This window comes from Lytechinus pictus, chromosome 8, assembly GCF_037042905.1.
Source record: "Lytechinus pictus isolate F3 Inbred chromosome 8, Lp3.0, whole genome shotgun sequence".
In the NCBI taxonomy this organism is placed as follows: domain Eukaryota; kingdom Metazoa; phylum Echinodermata; class Echinoidea; order Temnopleuroida; family Toxopneustidae; genus Lytechinus; species Lytechinus pictus.
The window spans coordinates 1,168,374-1,185,396 of NC_087252.1; the positions used below are offsets into that span (position 1 = coordinate 1,168,374).

The following is a 17,023-nucleotide window of genomic DNA, read 5'->3' on the forward strand; positions in this document are numbered from 1 at the left end:
CTGGAATTAAGACTAAAAGACAGACCAATTGAGTATTAAATGAGAACATCTGGAATTAAGACTAAATGACAGACCAATAATTAGACCAAGGGATGATCAGACCAACATTGGAAGATTTCAAGTCCGGTGTTGGTGTTGGTGTTAGAAGCACAATTTAGATTGTGTTTTCTAGCTTCAAAACCGACTCTGATTTTGCACAAATGATACAGATCACAATATTGATGGTTCAACACTGAGTGAGTGGCTTTTCAGGACCAATTTCATTTAACTGTTTGCTATGCTCATGTAAAAAATGTAAACACCAAAAGGTCAACACTGAACTCGAAATCGTCCATTTAATTAGACCAATTTGATATAAGTAGGTAAGTCTGCAAGCACAGACTCAGATTTACACTTTAACCAAAACCAGGTCTGGTGTGAAGACTAGACTCCAAACTCTCCATCGGTATCAATTAAAGGCCACCGCACACCTTACGACTGTTCGTGATCCGATTTTGGAACAAATAGCATTTTGCTCATTTTCTGAAAATGTGAATGGAACATATCATTTTATTTGAGGTTAAAATTAATTGAAAGGATACTAATGTAACCATTTTGAAAGATTGCAAGCCTTTATTTTGGAGTAAAGGCCCAATTAGTTTCAAATTGTAGCCAATCGTACGACTGCTATGACGTCATTACGACTAGATATTAAATTCGCTTTTATTCTAATAAGGATGAGAGCATAGTCACAGGTTTGAAAATAGGAAATCTTACGATGATTTAGAACATTACACAGCGAGATATTCCAAGTCTCAATAGTAGCATCAAATTCTACTACATTTTATTCTGAAATCGGGTCGCAGACCAATCGTAAGGTGTGTGGTTGCCTTAAGAACCAGCCACAGCACATAGTAAATCTAGTCTTCCTACTTCAGACTCTGCATTATGCACTATACCAATTGCGAAAACAAGGGTCTGTGTCTGCAGACTATTAGCAAGTTTAGCCATGATGGTGTTAAATAATCTGATAAACAGACCTGTAAGTAGTCCAAGTCGGCTTCATCTCACCCACTGGTGTCCGTTTGAAGTATTTTTCTACAGTATCCCAAATGTGGCCTTCAGTCCATGTCTTCCTCACCCCCCCCCCCCCCCCCCCCACCCATCCCCTTGCTCTTACTCTTTCGCAATCACTCCGAACTTTTCGCATTAACTACGGGGAAACTCTCCAACGCATCAATTCCTTCGAAAATGCAAGTCAAATCACAATGGAGAGCTGAGAGGCTTTTGTTGAAAATTGGTGGACCGGGACAGCATCTAAATCTCTTGACTCTGGACAACAAAATATTTGCAATTGTTCGTCCGTTGCAAATCTTTGGATGATCTGCTGTCCCAGTCCACCAACTTTCGACAAAAACCTCTCAGCTCTTCATTGTGATTTTAATTGCATTTTCAAAGGAATCGATGCGTTGTAGAGAGTTTCAAATGCGAAAACTTTATCAATCCTCTATTTCACTTTCTTTTTATTTGTGAAATTCTCTTTCTCTGCCCCCTCCTTTCTCTCGTTTTCTTTTCTCCCAGCATCTTCCGCATCTTCTATTTCTATTGGTTCAATATTTTACCACCTCAATATTACAGCGTCTTTATTCCAAGATTATCAAACAAAAAAAATTGATCATTATTCAGCATAAAAGAATAAACTTTTATTTACATCAGGTCCAATAATTTTCATTTTGTCCATTGTATAGTATGCAGCTTTTATATAAATCGATGGTTAATGCCTTCTAAAATATGACCCCAAAGGGATTCCTTTTTATAATTGCCGTAGAGTAAGCAAAAGGCAACCTTACGTGGAATAATTGCATAAGTTGAAGCAATTTGTTCAGTCCGAAATGAACAAAACATCTCGTATAAACACAAGATTATTTTAGCTCATACGTCGAAATGATATTTGTTTCCCCAAGGGATTCGACTTCATACTTCGCTTTCAAGTTTTTCATATATTTGCCTCGTGCCCTCTACGTCAGGTATAATAAAGCAATGATACCGTTCATGATTCAGCAACTGCACTGCAAAAACTCAGGTGTTGATTTAACACAAGCCCGGAATCTAGTATATATGTCCACATCAAGGGAGTGTTAAACAGCAACAGTTTCGTTTTGGTCTAACACCAGAAAGGTGTTCATACAACACCAATTAGTATCGGTTTGAATCCAGACTGGTGTTGTTTCAATACTTCTCTGGTGTAGACATATATAGATTCCGGGCTGGTGTTAAATCAACACCGGGGTTTTTGCAGTGTGCTACAGGTCACATGGGCCTATTAACAATAGGAAGGCAAAATATATTCATTCGAGCCAACCCATTTTCATTTTTGTATATAGCTAATTGACAAAGTGTTCGAATATGATTGTCCATCTAACATTGATTCCATGGACGGTAACTACTGAAATTTCTTTTCACAAAGTGGGAAGAAATATCACCAAGTTTGGAACTAAATATAACTGGCGGAAGGATTAGGGCTATTTTACTGTAAGTTTCAGGTGATGAATTTGATCCATCAGGAGATGTCCTAATAAATGCCGATTTATTTTGTTTTAAATGAGCTGGTCGACGGACCCTTTTCTGGTCAGATATGGATTGTCAGACATCCACTGGTAGTAAACATTCGACCCCCGAATTTAATCCTTATTTTTTATGATTTTAACACACAAATCTATGGGAAATGTTTTATTCCGTTGAAACCTCAGCAACTGCTACAGCTCTTAAAATCCGTCATGTAGGGTTCTGTGTATTCTCCTGAAACTTTGGTTTAATAAAGCGTGGAGGACTCATGCTGAAGAATAGAACGCCCTCTATGGACAGGAGGAATATGAAAGATATTCTGTAGCTACCCGTTATGTCCGCAAGCATTCCTGTCGGAGAAGAGAAAACGAAAGAAATAAAATGTCATTGCAATCGAAATGTTATTTGATCTTGGAACTAAGAAAATACAGTAGCTCAGCTTCAGGTCGATCTTACATGGGAAGATAGGCAAAAGTCAAATCGAAGATTTTTTTTTCTTTAACATCGTATTTCAGTGGGCTTAAAGGTAGGCCTATTGCCTGAAGGAAATACAAGTGCTATATTTCAGGTAGCTTACCAGTTGGTCAACATCCACCTTGAATACTTTCCCTTGGATTTGGTCTCGTCCAACATAGTCTAATCTTAGTTCCGTCTACAACAATTTGGGCTAATATCCTCATGGTCTGACATCACTCAGTATATAGATGGTTACAAGAATACTGTTTGTGAACCAAATTTTCATTTGACAGAGTAAAAGGTTATACTGAGACGAACCGGAAATTACATCAAATGGGCTAGACCGAGTGTAGGGTAGACAAATCAGCCATTCGAGCAAATTGACAGAAATGGATTTATCCCCTGAGATGCTAGGTAGTTTTCGCTTTTACTACGGGGAAACTTTCTACAACGCATCGATTTCTTTGAAACTACAATTAAAATCACAGTGGAGAGCTGAAAGGCTTTTGTCGAAAGTTGGTGGACCGGGACAGCAGATCAGTCGAAGATTGCACTGGATGAACAATTGCAAATATGTCGTTGTCCGGAGTCAAGAACTTCCCAACTTGTCCCTGTCCACCAAATTTCGTCAAAAGCCTCTCAGCTCTCCATTGTCATTTGACTTGCATTTTCAAAGGAATTGGTGTGTTGTAGAGAGTTTCCCCGTAGTAAATGCGGAAATTGTGGATTATGACTATCTAAAAATCATACCACTACTTGTAGACCGAATGAAAATAAACTGTTGTACTACATACCTGTAAGGTAAGTTCCGAATAGTGCACCTATTCCAAAAGCAATCTGTATCACGGCAAAGACTTGCGGAAAGGCCGAGCGAGGTGTTCGTTCCTTTGAGACGTAAATCATGAACATGTTCTCTTCGTTGATGGCAAATGACGTAATGAATGATGTAACAATCATGACAGGAAAGCTGGAGAAGTAGATGTCCGCAAGCATCGATGCAACATTGGCTATTCTGAATAGAAAGAAGAGATCATAGGCGGAGATGCATCGAGGACCCAGAAGGACACCACTTAAGATGCGAGAAACGAAACAAGCAATGGACGTGGAGTACAGAAGACAGTTCAACGCATAGATGGACTTTCCTTGGCTCTGGGCTCGCGGTATAAAGAAGGAGTGCCAACCTCCGTGTACCATGGCAACTAATGAATTTGAAATCACCAGGACGATGAGGCATTTGTCCTGGATGTAGATGGAGTTCTTCAAAGCTTGACGAACTCTGTTAAAGGGGAGCTGTCCAGTTTTATATGAAGATGAATGGTCGTTGTTCTTTGACCTGCACAGGTTGTTCTTTTCTTCTTGATGTTGCTCTCTGGTTTGGGGTTGACTGATTTCCATCAGTGAGCATAATTCACTAGATCCATCTCCATTGTCTCCTTGGGATGTTGTTACAGTGGCTGGAGGAGGGATATCTTTTGATGATCCCTCATGGTGTCGACACAATGTTCCATAGGGTTCTTTGTCATCAGGTTGAACTGCCTCAGAGAACTGTCTTTGATGGTGTCCCGAATTATGCACAGCGGGTGCACTCTCCGAAACCTTTACGATATTTGTCACTTCTGATGGACATTTATTAATCAAGCCGTCAATCATGTCCTTATCCTCGAAAGACGTTTCTTCAGAATGGCTCTGCCATTTGGATGAATCCGAAGGTCCTTCCGTTTTTGACTTGTCGCGAATAGTTGTATCTACCATCATGGTGAGAGGTATAATATTAGAGGTGATCGCCCCCATGATCAGCATGGCGCCCCTCCAGCCATAGACATCCATCAGGTAGGCTGCAAGTAAAGGACTAACCAGCATCCCAAAGGCATAACCTGACTTGCTGATGCCGAAAAGGGTGTGGAAATGGTCATGGGCGTGTACGTCCAAACAGATCACCAGACACTGAGATAGAATATTTCCACCTAGACCTGTATTGGTCAAACAATTAAGATTGTTGTTTTGATTTTGTAGATGATCATATGGTGAAATAACATGATGAGATGGTCAACATAGCAAAGATTGTGGTAAGGATGAGAGAGTCTACTGTGATAATAAGGAGGAGGAGGATGATGGTATTGATGACGACGACGATGATGATGATGTGGATGAAGACTATAAACATAGTAATCATTATCATGATCATTTCTATCTCTATAGCAAGTATCGTAATAATCATAATTTCCATCAATGTCACTATCATAGTCATCACAACTGTCAACATAATTATCAACTTCATCATCAAAACGGTAATTCATTGTTATTACTGTCATCGCCATTATCTTCCTCGCTTTGACCTTTGTCATCATCATTATCATCACATCACCACCAACACCACCCATACTGTCATCGTCATCATGATCATCCCCTTCGGCATGAAAATGAGATCTGGGGCCTTTCGTGATCAATTTCAGTATTGTAACTAATGGTAACTTTGCCATCCAATGGTAAATACCAGGGTAACAGTGACCAACAGCCATTCAAATCAAGGATTCCATGCAAGTTACCATTGCAATGCAAAATGACCATAATATGGTAACCCAAATACAAGTACATTAGTAGCTTATAATTAGCCGTACTAACCTGCAAAGGATAGACAGACAGCCAGTTCAATGTTATTGGTCACTGTGGAACTTAGAAGAAGACCCAACGGTGCTAAAACAGATCCTGTGATGAGTAGAGGGCGTCTTAACCAAGCGTAGCTGTAAAGACTTGCCACTACCGGTCCTATGATATTCAACAGAAGAACAACAGTCAAAGTTTTAATTAACAGTGATTATTATATGCGCCTGCATGGCTAGAAAGCCGAGGTCATAGCAAAGGGCCCAAGGCTACGCAATTAAGGCTTTCATGCCTCTGATGCCAGGGACTTTTGATCTCCAAGACCAAAACCAAGGATTTTAGACTTTCGAGGCCAAAGACCAGACATCCATGACCAACAATGACTATTTAAAACAAAAACAAACTCCCGTACTTGCAGAAAATGGCCATTTAAGGACGTTCCACAGTTAAAGTGAAATCCATGTCATTTTCACCAAACTTTGCATATTGATACTTTAGAACCTTAATATTCGAAATATGCAAAAATTAATATAGATCCATGTGCTTGGTTTTTTGCCATAAAACTTCAAAGTTCACCCAAATTGATGTTCTTAACAATTGCGCATTCAAAAGAATTTGGCATTTTTAGACCGCCCAAGATTACTACAATGAGTTTAAACCTCTATTACTCAGTCAAAATACATGAAAAAGTAAATAATTGTATCGTTAGAATGGAGAATCTATTTATAGTGCTATTTGTTTGCAATTTTAAGTTTAACAGCACTGTCAGATCTTAAAAATGTCGTAAAAGATAACAAAATCCCAATCTAAAAAATGTAAAATTTCAGTAACAAACTACAAACGTACAATAAATGCTGCACTTTATTCAAAATCCATGTCATTTTCACCAAAATTTGCAGAGTTGTAGAGGAAGGTATACCTAAGAGGTACAAACATTAAAAAATATGGGTTCATGTGCTTGTTTTTAAACTATCAGCATTTTTATTAGAGCAAATGTGCTTTTGAAAACACCAAAAATGCGCCGAATGCTTAGTATCTATGTGAAGAAAAAATCAAAACCACTCTGCCATTTATTTAAACTCGGGGTAATATTCGTGATTCTTGGCAGCACTGCAGAGTAAAGTATTTTGAAATTGTAGAGAATATTTTTTTGAATGGTCCATGGAATAATTCAATTTTTTAGCTACATGAAATATCGCATCGGATCTGCAGTTAAATGCAGAAGATGATAAAAAATCAGCTCATACCCGCAGCTAATTAATCACCTGTTCATCCATTGTGACGTCAGCGCGCAGAGTATAAACCTTTGGTGTAAACCAACGAACGTAGAGGTCAGCAACACACAAGCGTGTTGCTATAAGGAAGGTCAACTCGATACGCGCATGCAGCTGAGCTGCGCGCGTATTTTATTGTTCATGCCAACGAAATCAAATGCCGATCCAATACAACAACAAATTAGTAGCGATCAAAAAACGAATATGAAAGAATATGACTACAACAATATCAAAGATAACTTAAAAAATATGTTGAGGAATATACATACATATAAAAACATACTTTGATATTTAAAACTTTACAAATATAAGTTTCAGGAAACTAAAATCATAACCAAATCGGTGATTGTTGTTATCAGCGATTTCACCAGACGGCTGTATTAGGTGATTTGCGTCGAGACGATTTTGTGACCACTCGCAAAGCATTTCGGGATTGAATATAACCACCTTATTTTCTCTGAGCTCTTCGCTGAACCCATCATCACAGTGCAGCTGCAGCGCAGCGCGCAGCCAATGCAATGCATCCGATGCATGGGTTGTTTTATCGCCGTCCATGCCAAGGTCTCGGACTCAGAGTTGAAATTTAGACCCGGATTTCGGGGATACAGCGCCTTTATTTCAGATTTATAGACTTAAAAGTCAAATGACATTTAAAATTTGAAATCTAACCTTGAACAATCATCGTTGATAAACATCAGCCCTGAAGCCATTACACTTCAAATCAGGCCAGGCAAATTAGACGTCATTGTCTAAGTTGCTAGATCTATGACGAGTCGCCTGAAGCCCCAGCGCATCATCAACGTCACTAGCTAGCTGCGCGACCGGCCCAGACTCGGCGCACCCAGGCCAGAAAAATGACCTCGATTATTACGGTGGTTGTCTATGCATTTATTAGTGGTGCAGCGAAATTCAGCAGAAGAAAATAAGAGATATGAGGTATCCTCGTCACAGGCTTAATATTCCAAAATGAGGAAAAATGTCAAAATCATGATTATTTAAGCTAAATATTTTCTTTAAAAATGTAAGTAATATTTTTAATATTTATACTCAGAATAACCGATCTAATAATTGTTCATTAAAAAATATTTGAAATTAACAAATGAAAAAAAATCAACTCGACAAATTTCCCAAAACCCCACCTTATTTTTTAAAGTGGTCACAAAATTCGAGCGGAGTTGACCTTCCTTAGAGCAACACGCTTGTGTGTTGCTGCCCTCTACGTTCGTTGGTGTAAACTATGCGTAGATCATAATGCGCACAAAGAAAACCCACATTGCAAAGCGCTACTCAGGGGAGCGTTTCATGAAAGGACTTGTCAGACGTTTTATCCGACAAGTCCCATTTTATCCGACAGTTGCCATAGTAACAGTGCTTCTTAGCCAATCAACATAAGGAAAGATGTCAGATCTGACAACTTGTCGGACAAAAATGTTGATGAAACACTCCCCAGGTCTACGTTGCGCATGGATGAAAAATAACACATTGAAGAGTCCTTCTGGAATTACCTTCTTACTTGAACACGAAAATTACAAAATTCATCGGAATAATCTGGCTAGAAAGGAGACAGTGCCGTGCAGAGTGTTCACATAGAACGTGGACATGTGTTTCACCCTCTTGAGATGCTCTGTTAAAATGTCATGATGTGAAGAAAATTACCCTGTTGTTCATAATTCTCCACACTGCAACCGCAAGGGTTGACATGGGACTTAGTTTTCTTTCAAGCAGGGAACTGTGGGCCTATTATTCTACCAAACTTTTAAAAAGAATGAATGGAAGCATCTTGACTTACCCGGTCCGAACGTGAACGCATTGAATAAGCCCAGCGAAATGCCAATGTCTGCAGATGATATCCCCAAGGTGTCTTTGAACTCTGAGAAGAAGACACCGACCGATGTAACAGTGCCGAGAACGAAACAGGTCTGTACGAACAAGACAATAACCACCCAACCAGTGGCCATGTTCATCGACTGAAGCAATGAGGAGGCCATCGTCACCTTTATTTTGCTTCCTTGTTGCAGAATCGGTTGTAGGTCCAGGTCCCGCGGTATTCTTGAAAATAGAGAAGATATGAATTAAAATTTGTGTTTAGAATCTTTATAGGGATGGGAAGTACACGATTAAATTGCAACATGTCGTTCACAAATTGCAACTACAGTCCTGGGGAGCGTTTCATCAATATTTTTATCCGACAAGTTGTCAGATCTGACATCTTTCCATGATTTTGATTGGCTGAGAGGAACTTTTCCTATGGTAACTGTCGGATAAAATGAGATTTGTCGGATAAAACGTCCGACAAGTCCTTTCATGAAACGCCCCCCAGGTAAAAGTTATGGAAAGGGTGGCATGCGGTGTGATCGAGGTCCCCTCTTTTCTCGAAATTCTTCATCAATGGGCGGGCCATATAATGATTCATGATTTTTTTTATTCATGATAGCCTCGTAAAGGATGAGGAAAAAAGAGAACGAGAATAAAGAGGGATACACATGATATAATTGTCTGCAGAGTAATAATATGACGATTCGTGTTTATGATGCTTTAAGATATATTGCTGCAAAATGCCGTTACTGATTCAAGTAAAAGGGATCTGATAAGTGCTTATGTATAAATTGGTGATACGTTAGGACGATTGGATACTATTTCCTATAGTATGGTGGAATTGTCTTTAATGATGTATACTTATGGTTGTGTAATGAACGTTTATAGGTTATGGGATTAAAGTCCGTACATTTCGTAGATATAGCTTAAAGAATGATCGTATGTACAAAGATTATTCATAATTTTGATGTTATAACTTCTCGGTAAATCATTTTATCGTTAACTAGAAAGTCCTATATCCATGGTAACTCGTGCTTTGTATCGTAGCAGTGCCGTACCTACGATTTTCCAGAAGGGGGGGGGGCAAATTTGTTGGAGGATATTTCGCCCGCCAAAATATTTGACAAGCAAAGAACAAAAAAATCTTCAAGTTCAAAAGAGCGGCCACTTCTGGCTCATGGCTCGTCAGGGATCAGTTATTACTTGTCGGGAGTTGGGGGCAGGGGTACGTCCTTTGCATGACTCGTCCCCCCCCCCCCCCCATAGGTACGCTAATGTATCGTAGTGAATAAAGTAAAAGGAAGATCGGAGGTGATACATTTTCGTAAGACTCCTGCCTTATTTCTTGTTTATGTGTTCGTATGACAGACGTGGTTGTGCTCGGTAATGATAAAAATGATGCTGATGATTGAAATAACGGTGATAATGTTGACGATGATAATGTTTGAAATAATTGTGAGATGTTGATATGATACTGCTGTGAAAGATAATAAGCCCGTTCGTAGTTCCACTCTGCGCATGATCTGAAGATTCTGCGCATGATCAGAGGAAGTTCATTTGTACTTAAGTGACACGGTGGTTTGAAATTTAATGAGATAAGCACCAACTACATGTCTCGATTATTCATATATTCTTTTTAATTGTGTTTTTCATTTACATCTCTAAAAATACAACAATGCGTTCACAAACGACTGGTATTTCACGGTTGCCAAGTACATTGTACAACATGCTATATAATTATGCATTCAAAGTAGAAATGCAATTGATACCGTCATAGATTGTTAATTGATGTGATATTCTAGTCACCTGGTCCATTCAATTTCTTCATCCCGCTATGTAAGGCATGCATACGCAATATCTTGCTTTGAAATCTGCCTATCTTAATGAAAAAAATGAAAGGTCATTTGACCAAAATTGTTCATGAAGTAACTACGAACTGGTCTATAGCGCTGATTTTGATGATGCTAATGTTTGAAATAGGGCCTACGTATGAAGGGTATATTCATTAGCTAGGTTAGGGTAAAATCCATTTATTTAGGGTCAGGGTAAAGTCTATTTCATTAGGGTCAGGGTAAAGTCAATTTCGATGTGAATGTGTGTGTTTGAAATATGTAAAGGGTAAAGTCCATTTCATTAGGGTAAGTCCAGACAGTCAAACTAATTATAAAAAAAAAACATCCATTCGCTCGTGTACAAAAAATACCCTACTACTTTTTTCTAAGTCCGCTATAACTTTCTCCTAATAAAAGATATCCCATTCACTCTTGTACAAAAAATATCCATCAGAATTGTTTGAAGTCCACAATGCCTTTCTCGTAATAAACTCTGCCTCATTCACTCGTGTACTAATTCAAAACGTGTGTACTACTTATGGGATGCCCATGTTGAGTCGAACACAATGAAATAAAGACAAACTTGTGAGTTCTTGAATGACGACAACAATTAAAATTGTATCTATAATACCAAGAGGTCTGGCATTTTGATTTATTCAAAATATGAAATGATGCGATAAAACACAATAAAATATTGGGTTGTATTATGGTACTGACAATACAATATGCATGATTGGTCTTGGTTATATACATGCTATATACGGGTCGCTAATACCACGAGTACAGTGCATTTCTTACTAAATGCCTTTAGCTCACAGATTAAGTACTAGCTCACCCATAAAATTCAACGGTTGAATTCGTATTATTTGTACAATCAATGTTTACGCCACTAGCGTACCTACGGGGGGGGGGGACAGATGGGGCAGACCACCCCCCCCCCTCTATATTCAGTTGGGTTTAACGGTTTAAAGTTTAATGGTGAACCCGAGCACAAATCACAAATAGGCCTAATCACTCCTTTGTGGTGAGTGTTGAATGTAGATAACAACAATACAATGTTCGGCGAGCTCAGAGAAACAAATTATATGAAATGTAATATTTCGTCACCTTACTTAATAAAACTAAAACATGACAGAACTTGAACATTCAAAATATATACTTTTTTCTGGTGGGTTGACCAAGGAGATATCACTCCTTGGGTTGACAAACCTTTGAGTACCACTGTACATGTAATAAATATACATGTATATAAGCGTACCACAGACACATTTTCGTGCCAATATTGCACTTGTTATACAATCGCAATAATTCATTTTTCTTATGCAGGCTTACGAGTGGATCAAAATTAGGTTAATTTCCCGACGAGGGGCACTCGGCGGATTTTGAACGGGAAGGGGTATGCGCGGTCCCAAAGTCTGAAACCACACCCTTGCGGAACTGGACTTGCTTTGAAATGAGGAGCTTAAGAACAATATAGCCCTCTGCAAACGGGGGTGATTGGGGACTGGAATTTAACATGAAGAGAACTTCAAGAACTGACTCAATTTGATGGGGGCGGGGAGAATGGTTTCGTCAATGAAAAAGGGTGAAAACGATCTCCCTGGTAGTTGCTTGCGAGCCGTGGAAAGGGGTCCTTTAAGCTGTGGCCACATCCCGTCGTACTTGCACGTGCGCGCAGTCTACGTGCGAAAACGTGGGCAAAAATCGGGAAACTCGTACGTCACGCACGTGGTGAGTACCGACTCGGTACGGATTTGGCAGTGCGCAGACACGACGCAGAACTTTTAGTGCAGGAGGAACTTTCGCTGCGTGCAGGCTACGTTCGAGCTACGGATTTGCCCCACGTGCGCGCACGCACGCCCTCGGTACTGCAAAAGTACGCACAACGCACCGAATCCGTGAGACTTTTTAGATATTCGCCGCGGCCACTTCCTGTACCGAAGGTGCACTTAGCAAGTGCGCGTTGCCGCACGGATAATTGCGTGACCCGTGCTACTCGGCACTTTCCCAATGTAATTATTCAAATGAACGTGAAGAACTCACGTGCTCGTGCGGAGTAAGCATGTGATCAGCACTTACAACGCACGTCGTGCTCAAATATAAACAAGAAAACACAAAGTCATATTCTATTACCATGTTCCACATAATGACCTTATTCTTATTTATTCACACACTATATAATACATTAATTTCATGAACTATGTCTAAAGTTCATTATCATGAGTGCTTGAAGAGTTGTAGAATGTAAACAAATGCAATCGAATCGTGTATCATGAGTTCAAACAAAGACAGTGTATTAGTCCGCCAAATAAAACAAAAAAAGAATTAAAAAAAATGATTTTTCATAGATTTCTATGAAATGAGATAATGCTTATTACGAGTTCCTGCGTTCACACAACGAGATCCTGCCATTGATATATAGTCAATATCATACTGACTATATATCAATGGTGTAGATACTTTCAATGTTTCAGGAGTCACCGCGCCTTGGAACCTGGACTGAAACTCGCCATCACTCTTCGCTTTTTGGCAACGGGAAGCAAGTCCATTGCGTATGACTTCCGGGTGGCACACAATCACACGTAGACAATTCCTTCTTTTTTCTAAAAGGAAAGGCAATCCCCCTCCCCATAATGGAGAATATAAGTTTTAATTGGCATTATAATTGGAGTTAGTTTTGCCCAAACCTTTCTAATAGTACATGGACCTTTTCTATTCAAGAAGGATTGCTTCAAAACTGTCAATATTCTTTATTACAAAATTGAGGAGTTAGAAGTAGCGAATGAAATAATTGTTTATAACACGTCAAGTAATATTTGCCGTCCAAGTTATCGATGTTAATAAAGGTGCCACGTCTTGCTCATGCCCTGTCACTTGAAGCTGCTCTGCCAGTATCAAAAGTATTTGGAGTCTCTGTGGTAGAAGAGGCGGCATTTTGAAGGACGTCAGAAGATCAATCTCTATAAATATACCCCACCACATGGGGGGGGGGGGGGCTTACGTTCATCGCAAGTGCATGCAGTTGCAACCTGCGCGTAAGTAAGAACGGCGTACGTGAGCAGCACGTGTAAGTACGGCCTCCATTCCAAAATGTGTCGAACGCACGGAGATCGTACGTTGTAAGCAGGTACAACCTTGGGTACAACTCACTCCACACGTGCGCGACGTACATTGCACGCAATCGCTCACTGCAAGGCGTGACACGCGGGCAGCGCACGCACTACGTACTTACACCTTGCGTAGTCGTACGAGTGACGTGCGTCGACGCACTTGCTCCCTGCGTTCGCGACTTTTCCCTACGTTTTCAGAAAAACGCAGCGACCGTAGCCTCTCCCAAAAAACGTACGGCCAAAAAAACCGTACGGCGGCTTGTGACCAGGGCTTAAGGGCCGCACATACCCGTTCTGCGGTTATTACGTGAGTGCCCACCACCGGCCCATTAATTCCTGGCCAAACTGAATGAGATTTACCTGCAACCAAAATGTTCCGGGGCGGGGTTCGATCCTATAAAAGATGGCTCAATCTGCGGGTTACAATAATGCAATCGAAAAGTATTAATGATATTCCAGCCGACTTGATCGAGGAGCTTCAAACACAATTGACTCGATTCCCAGACATCAACCTTGCAGGGAGTAGAGTCCAGCTTCATGTGACCCTACAATAATGTTAATGGCTGCTTTATAGTCTTTCCATTTTCTTGTAGGTCCATATATTGTCCTCCAAACGACGTCCGAAACTGGTCAGAGAGGTATTAAAAGTTGGCCGTGGACGCTTTTAAAACGCATCAATTCACGATGATTGGCTATACGCTCTCTGTTTATTGTAGGTCTATACATATTTATCGTCAGTGCTTTGTAAGTATTGACAGTCATAGTATTTATATTTGATAGCACAATGAGTAGATCTTTGATCTTTCGATTTAGTAGGTCACATAACAGTGTTAACGATTCCACTTTACTATTGCGAAATGGGGAAGGTTTGCTGACGCCTTTTTTTTTGGGGGGGGGGGGCATGTCATTTTTTTATCGAGACAAAATGCCAAATAGTTTTGACTGATGACCCTTTTTTTGTTTGCTTGTCTAAATTCAAAACCACATTCGAACCCCTTCCTTGATATCCCTGGCTATGGAGTTGACTAAATAGCTAGGTTATCAAAGTTCCAATTGACTCGGGTGATGAGAGGAACCTATTGCAATCGGTTGTACACTTTTGCAGTTCGTTTTTGTTGTCTATGGATGTTTTCTTTTCTGTCATAAATGAAAAGCATGATCAAACAAGCCATTCGCAAAAGAAAAATAACTTGAACGCACTCAACGTACGTGACAGTGAACAACCGTGAATATACATGCAAGCCCTTCATACGTGTCATAATAAATAAGCTTTGCTAGCACGAAGGGGCCCAGGACAGGCAGCACAAATTTGGCTATTAAATTAATCCAGATATCATCAATTATTAGGCAGCATAAATTTGATTACCAGTATTAGTGGTGTAATGAGCCGAATATTTTGAGCGGGCCAGATATGGCCTAAAGGGAAAAATTGAGTATCTGAAAATAAAAACGGCCCAAGTCCAAATTTTGGCGAAATTGAGTTAAATATGGAAAATTGTTCTTTATAAAATGACTCATCTTGTGTATAAATGATAAATCTAAAATCATCTCAGAAATGCCTTAAATAAAGGAGGAAAATCTGGTATGAATGTAAGAAAAGCCCAAGTCCTGGGAGCCGTTTCATAAAGCTGTTCATAAGTTAAGAGCGACTTTAAGAACGACTGGTGAACCTTTCTTACGCGCTAAACCATCGCCAAGAACATTTTGGTGCACACCATTTACCACAAGAAAGGATCACCAGTCGTTCTTAAAGTCGCTCTTAACTTACGAACAGCTTATGAAACACCCACCAGGACTTGGGCTTTTCTTACATTCATTTCATAGCGCCCTCTCTTATTACATCTACTACTTATTACAGAAGTCGAACAGTCTAATATGTATATGAATGTAAGAATGACCCAAGTCCATATGAATCTATAAACGACCCAAGTCCACCAGACAAAGGGCCCCGCCCACAATTAACATGAATATTAACATGATTAATGTTCATAAAAAATGTACACTTAAATTTGTTTTAGATGTTCTCTGATAGCTTATGGCTAAATATACTTTAATTGCCCAAATTTAAAAAATAACAATTTTTCTCTCGAAATGGCCTCCTATGGACGTGGGCCTTTTTTGTATTCATATACTCAATTTATAGAAGAAAAAAAAGTAGCGAAGGCGAAGTAAGCGAGCAAAAATTTCGACCTTTCATTACAAAATTTAATTTTTTTGACATAACATACAGAAAACGATATCATATTTTACTTTCCTCTCTTTCCTTTTGTTTCCTCAGTTTTCTCTTTTTTTGTCATGAAAAATGGGGGAGGGGCAAGCGTCACCAACCATCCCCCCCCCCCTCCCCTATCTGTACTGCACTGATCAGTATCCTTTTAGCCAAACGATCACCCAACGTAGGCTAAATAAAATGTTGCAGAACCCTCGAGAATTGAAATCAACTTATAAAAATTAATATTCTCCCCATCCCTCTTAAGAATTCAACTGAATTTTCGAATTCATAACGTTTGCGATGAAGTAATTTGCTTTTCTTCTTCTCCTTTATTTTTGTTTGAAATAAATTCTGAATTTATGTGCTTATTCATTTTGCTTTCAATCATTGATTTCAATGTTTTCTTTCATGAAACAATTTACATTCGATCATGATTGGTCTGTCCCGAAATGATAGATCAAATTTGATAATTGTAATTCAACATATGATTTCGGAGAGGAAAAAATCAATCAATCGACATGATCTCACAATGTAAATTTGCAATCAATAATTGCTTGTAAGACTTTATAAGTACGTTATTAAAAGATTCCCCCAAACACCTTGCAGTGTTCTTAACAAACAAAAATGACAAAATGCAGGGCCCTATGAACGATTTTTGAAGAGGGATGCTGGTTTTGAAAAAAAACCGGTAATCAAAAATAAACCTTTCGCTTATAGTTTTAGCATACCAATCTGATTTCCAGGAGGTGCTGCCTATGAGAGTGAATAAAACACGTAGCACCTCCAGACAAATCTTAGGGGTGCTTCATCAACCCCCACCCCTAATTAAACACCCCTGTTTCCCTGGCCCATGAAAAAAAAATGGTATAATGGCATACCAAATGCTAAATAATAAGTAGACAAACTGGTTGTAGACAAAATGTAGGATTAGACCAAAACAAGTTAGACCAAGCGGGTATAGATCAAATGGCACTTTACCTAAAAACGTAAACGAGACATCGAGACGAATGGGATGAGTATTTAGAGACTAAACAGGATATCATTACCTCAGCGAACCTTCGACAAAGTTTACCTCCATAATAAACTCTATGAGAAAGTAAACAAACGTACATAAAAATTATCATAAACACTAAACTGAGAACGACAAGGTCAATTTCTCACCGTGTACATATCACTCTT

At 39.3% G+C, this 17,023-nt stretch overlaps 1 protein-coding gene across 5 annotated transcripts; it reads right to left on the reverse strand.

The window, feature by feature from the left end:
* Positions 1-1,657: 1,657 nt before the first annotated feature.
* On the reverse strand, positions 1,658-14,415 carry LOC135155014 (uncharacterized). 5 transcript variants are annotated; one of them, XM_064103322.1, is made up of 5 exons: positions 13,993-14,415; positions 8,665-8,924; positions 5,623-5,766; positions 3,795-4,970; positions 1,658-2,894 (listed from the first exon to the last, which is right to left on the reverse strand). In XM_064103322.1, the coding sequence occupies exons 1-5, from the start codon at positions 14,169-14,171 to the stop codon at positions 2,755-2,757; spliced, it is 1,899 nt and encodes a 632-aa protein (XP_063959392.1). In that variant the 5' UTR covers positions 14,172-14,415; the 3' UTR covers positions 1,658-2,754. The 5 variants fall into 5 exon arrangements, with proteins under 5 accessions (XP_063959392.1, XP_063959393.1, XP_063959395.1 ...); XM_064103323.1 differs by having other exon boundaries at positions 13,940-14,336; XM_064103325.1 differs by lacking the exon at positions 13,993-14,415 and adding an exon at positions 13,823-13,841.
* Between the last annotated feature and the right edge of the window lie 2,608 nt (positions 14,416-17,023).

Coding starts and splice junctions, on each gene's coding strand:
- LOC135155014 (XM_064103322.1), bottom strand. CDS start 14,171: ATGAAGCTGGACTCTACTCCCTGCAAGGTTGATGTCTGGGAATCGAGT. Junction 5,767..8,664: donor TGCGTTCACGTTCGGACCGG/GTAAGTCAAGAT, acceptor TGAATATCATAG/GACCGGTAGTGGCAAGTCTT. Junction 2,895..3,794: donor ATTCGGAACTTACCTTACAG/GTATGTAGTACA, acceptor CTTCTCCGACAG/GAATGCTTGCGGACATAACG.